A 5,275-nucleotide genomic window follows, 5' to 3' on the forward strand; every position below is an offset into this window, starting at 1 on the left:
TTAGGTCGCTTAAACAAACAAGCAAGCAAAAAAAAAAGGGTCTTTATGTCTTCCTGTAGGATTTTAGTGAGAATATACTTTTATTGATTGAGCGCGGACAGCGTTTTTGCTGTGAATAATAAATTTTTATAGTTTCCGGCGGTTCCTTGTTTGAAGATTTTAATTTTTATTGAATTTCAATATTTCTCTTTTTCTTTGCTTAGCGTCGGGTACCGATCCAGGGCATTGTCAGAGTAACGTTCGGTAATAAAGTTATTATTTATTCTTCCCCTTTTTTTTTATTCTAGACTCGGCATTGCCCCAGACTTCCCGACGGAATTAAATTATATCTAACGGTCGCTCTCAAAATAGCTTACAGATGGGGAACTATGCATTTGTTTGATGTATTTATTATTCCTCAAACAATAAAATTTTAAATTGTCGCTATATCTCACGAACTTGTGCGTGACGATAGAGCGATCCTCTGCAAACATCTCTTGCTCTCGGCGACCGTTAGAATACGATTTCTCTTACTTAATTATTATCTTTACAAGGACAACGAGAAGAAAAACGTTAAGTCCACCGGACGTAACACTTGCAACAAAGTAATAAAAGAATTAAATTATAATAACATAGGGCATATGCATACGCCGCATAGATATATAAATTATTTATACGTATCGCGTGAAATAATTAATTAAAAAAAGAAAAAATTAATTAGAACGTTTATTTTAGGAGATATAAGAAAATGGTTTAGTTCATTAGTCTTGTCTCGTCGAGATAGCCCAGTTTAAAAAAAAAATCGTCTTTCTAGGACGCTTAGTTCCCGAGATATTGCCGATTAAAGTAATTTGAACGCGCCAGATCAATTTTGTACGTGCTCGCCTGGCCACGCGCTAGCGCCGACGAGCGCGCGCGCGCATGCCACCGGCCGCCGCTCTCGAGTGATACTGCTTTTGTTGTTTACAGTGGTCTTCATGAATTCTTCGAACTTTTTGGAAAGGCTACTTTAATTATTTAATAAGACGCTGTTAAAATTTCAGAACTGTAGCAACAGTGATTTTTCAAAGAAAAAAAATTATCTCGGCTTCTGAGCAACCTAGGAAGTTCTTTTTTTTTTAATTTAAAGAAAAATCCCATCTTTTAAATGCATTTTACGTCATTTAGATAGCGTTAATATTTTAAAAATTATTTTATTGTTAATTAGGCTTATTTTTTAGACGTTTATTTGAGGTTACATTTAATTGCATTGCACACATTTCGCAATACTGGTATATGATACTGCAACTTTTTGAAAGAAGAAAAGGTCTTCCCATTTCCACCCGTCTCTCCTCCGGCTGACTCTCTCTCTCTCTCTCTCTCTCTCTCTCTCTCTCTCTCTCTCTCTCTCTCTCTCTCTCTCTCTCTCTCTCTCTCTCTCTCTCTCTCTCTCTCTCTCTCTCTCTCTCTCTCTCTCTCTCTCTCTCTCTTGTACTCTGTTTCTCGCCGTTGAAAGGAAAGGAAATAATGACAATTTATGAGTATTTTTCAAGTTATTTATATAAGGATAATGAAATGAAAAACAAACAAATATAGTAATATACATATCGAACAATAAAATAAATATTTCTGTGATGTTCAAATTTTTTAACGCACTCTATCGCCTTATATATAGGGTGTGTTCGGGGAGACGCTATTAGCGCTACCAGTATCAGTTTATCCTTGTTCTACGAGTAATATAGACGGACTGATGCTGGTAGCGCTAATAGCGCCTCCCCGAACGCACTCATAATCTTTGGTGTACTATATTTAATTCTATATAGTTTTACATCTGGGTAAAAAAAAAAATAATAAAAAAAATAAAAAATAATAAATTGCAATACTTTTTTGTTGTGGTTACAAAAATTCTTGTATATACATTGGCCTACAAAAAGCTATTTATCAGAATCATCAGAAATTGTGCCATCGATTAATTTAATTTGCTCCAAATATGCACATTGCATGCTTCTACTTCCATGGGTGTTACTATATATGGTAGGCCGAATAAACGTAATAGCTCCTGTAAATAAGTATAATATGAAAATTGCAAACAACGTAAAGTACATACTATATGTCATTTCTTATAAATTTTCAAGTATACCTGTGCATCGGTTTTAATTTGGCCAGAAATGTTTATAGGCTGTCTTTCGAATTTGCCAATGTCTCTTGCCAATTCTTCTTGTCCCTGCAATCACAACATTCTTATATCAAATAAATGAATAAATAAAAATAAAATAAAATACAATTGTTTATCCGTTTATAAAACTTGGCGTTAGTTACCTTCAATTCTTGAAATACTCTACTAGTATTATTTCGTATGAACATCACAGAAGTGCAGTTATTGTTCGATATGTAGAGATATATTTTATTAAATATATCTCGCCGGTGCGGGAGTATATCCTGGTGCGGCCGGTGCAGGAATATATCCTGGTGCGGCCGGTGCGGAAGTATATCCTGGTGCGGCCGGTGCGGGAGTATATCCTGGTGCAGCCGGTGCGGGAGTATATCCTGGTGCGGCCGGTGCGAGAGTATATCCTGGTGCGGGAGTATATCCTGGTGCGGCCGGTGCGAGAGTGTATCCTGGTGCGGCCGGTGCGGGAGTATATCCTGGTGCGACCGGTGCAGGAGTATATCCTGGTGCGACCGGTGCGGGAGTATATCCTGGTGCGGCCGGTGCGGGAGTATATCCTGGTGCGGCCGGTGCGGGAGCATATCCTAGTGCGGCCGGTGCGGTCGGTGCAAAAGTGTATCCTGTGTATCCTGGTGCGGCCGGTGCGGGAGTATATCCTGGTGCGGCCGGTGCGGGAGTATATCCTGTGGGAGTATATTGCACATTTCCAGCTTTTTTCTTCTCCTTTTGGATTATCTTTCTCATGTTTTTGACTTGCTGCAAAAAAATATTTAAATATTTGCATGTGTTTTATATAATAATAATAATAATAATAATAATAATAATAATAATAATAATAATAATAATAATAATAATAATAATAATAATAATAATAATAATAATAATAATAATAATAATAATAATAATGTGTTTTATATTATTTGGTTATTATTTTACTTACTTTGTGCGTGATTGGCGTTGGCACTGAGTAACGTGTGCCTCTGTATCCTCCCCTACCTCTATACCCTCCTAAGGATTGAGGGTCTGTGTATCTCGGCATATAATAATAATCATCTGTAGGCATATATCGATTATTTTCTGGAGCGGGTGCACGTTCTTGTGTCGGTACGTCAATATCAATATGTCTCGGCATATAATAATATGTAGGCGTATCTCGAGTATTTTCTGGACCAGGCGCACGTTCTCGTGTTGGTGCGTCAATATCAATATGTATCAAATCATCTCTTGATGATACGGGAGTATCTGCCTCTTTTGAGGCAGGCGCCGCAGATGTACTTTTTGGGAGAGCGTCTGGTGTTGTTATACATTCTGTTTTTTTTACAGGAATACTTTTGCCAATAACCATGCCTTCACTCCTAGCTGTAACAGAAAAATAAAAAGTTATAAATCTGTAAAAAAAATTAGGTTTTACTTATCCAAATACTATTCTAGTCTTTATTTTGTGGGATTTTTCGGAGAATTTGTTAAATATTTAAAAAATGAATTATTTCCAAATATTGGGAACTGAAGAAATAACATTTATTTTATGTTTTCTGATATCGAGAATTAGTCTAGCGGATTTACATTCAAAAAGTGCCGTTTGGTAGAAAAATTGATAATTTGACTTTACGTAAAGCACAGCAATGTGTGTAGATTAGATAGATACATTTGCTACCTAACAAAAGTATGGGGTTATTGCAAAATTACGAATTGAAATGAGAAAAAAAGTTTTTTGCTTGTAGCTCATAAACTAAAAATGGAATCCAAAAAAAATTGCCACTTTTCGTTTCATACAGCATATTTTATGAACATAGATATTTATACAATAGTGTAGGAAATTCTATATGGCCATTTTTTTAAATTCCGTTTTTAGTTTATGAACTACAAGCAAAAAACTGCTTTTTCCTCATATTAATTCATAATTTTGCAATAACCTTACTTTTTCAAGTGACAAATGTACCTATTTAATCTACATACATTGCTGTGCTTTACGCAAAGTCAAATGAAAATTATCAATTTTTCTACCAAACGGCCCTTTTTGAATGTAATTCCTCTAGAGTAATTCTCGATCAGAAAATATAAAATAAATGTTATCAATTCAGTATATTTCAAGAGTGCCGAAGAGGCCATGATATTAGGTTAATTTGTGTTTTGTGGAACACGTGGAATTCAATACTTTCAAGAGCAGTGCTGATAAACACTGACTACAATCCCATACAGCACAAGATATTTTATGAACATTCTAAAATATTCTATGGAATTTCTAGATATTTTATACATATTATAGATATTATGTTTTGTGTGTATAAATAAAATTCAGTATCATCAAGATCGGTTTGTTGCTTGAAATCAAAATTTTTCATAAATATTCTTTCCGTTGAAAATTGAAAACGCAATTCCACGTGTTCGACAACGCACAAATTAACCTAATATCATGGCCTTTCCGGCACCTCGACCCCGCTCGTTCGAATACACGTAAGCACCAGATAATTACGCAATAATTACATTTACTTACATTTCCTTGTCTTCCGTAGTCCTTCTTTTTCCTGCTCTCCCCCCATCGCTCGCTCCTGTTCTCTGGTTTTCTCGAAGCTTTACCGGTGACCACGCCACTGCACACCACTACACTCGCGCATGAATTTCAGCTCGTGCCGAACGAAGCAAGATCCCTCTCCCCTCTCCTTCACGGAACAGTCACGTTGGCCACACACTAAAGCGTGAGCTTATGTACGTATGCGCTATACCCTGTACTCACTAAGGCTACCCAATAAGAACTATGCTTTTTCAAACTAACTGTTGCTATTGGACATCGCGCATCGCGCGCGACGTAAATTAAGCGACGTCACGCCAGGGCCGACGCAACGGTGCTACCTAAATTAGGCCGAAGGCTGAGAATGAGACGTAGGTGTCGCAGTCGTAGTCGTAGGGTAAGGCAGAGAAAAACATAAGTCGTACATGTTGTAGTATACCAGTGCTTGAGCCTAGTTGCCCTTTTCGAGCCGATTCCCGCCGCCTCCTATGCCCCCACTACCGCGTGCGGCCTTGACGGCCGAGCCGCCGATCTCGCCCATACGCTTTGTCTCAGGAGCAGCTCTGTATAAGAAATAGTGCCCTGCACCACAAAATTCATTAAAATTACTTTAAGTAAATAATTTTTGTTTTTATAAA

The 5,275-nt window shown here is 37.2% G+C and overlaps 1 protein-coding gene across 1 annotated transcript; it reads right to left on the reverse strand.

The window, feature by feature from the left end:
• Positions 1–2,365: 2,365 nt before the first annotated feature.
• Positions 2,366–4,668, reverse strand: LOC118646507 (extensin-like). The gene is made up of 3 exons (XM_036289576.1): positions 4,623–4,668; positions 3,069–3,487; positions 2,366–2,884 (listed from the first exon to the last, which is right to left on the reverse strand). The coding sequence occupies exons 1-3, from the start codon at positions 4,666–4,668 to the stop codon at positions 2,366–2,368; spliced, it is 984 nt and encodes a 327-aa protein (XP_036145469.1).
• Positions 4,669–5,275: the final 607 nt, after the last annotated feature.

The sequence above is a fragment of the Monomorium pharaonis genome, chromosome 1, assembly GCF_013373865.1.
Source record: "Monomorium pharaonis isolate MP-MQ-018 chromosome 1, ASM1337386v2, whole genome shotgun sequence".
In the NCBI taxonomy this organism is placed as follows: domain Eukaryota; kingdom Metazoa; phylum Arthropoda; class Insecta; order Hymenoptera; family Formicidae; genus Monomorium; species Monomorium pharaonis.

What these genes read in the sequence shown, in the direction of transcription:
- LOC118646507 (XM_036289576.1), bottom strand. Translation starts at nt 4,668, where the DNA reads ATGGGGGGAGAGCAGGAAAAAGAAGGACTACGGAAGACAAGGAAAT. An exon ending in ACTACGGAAGACAAGGAAAT is followed by an intron (nt 3,488 to 4,622) that starts GTAAGTAAATGT and finishes TTTCTGTTACAG; the next exon opens with CTAGGAGTGAAGGCATGGTT. An exon ending in CAACGCCAATCACGCACAAA is followed by an intron (nt 2,885 to 3,068) that starts GTAAGTAAAATA and finishes ATTTTTTTGCAG; the next exon opens with CAAGTCAAAAACATGAGAAA.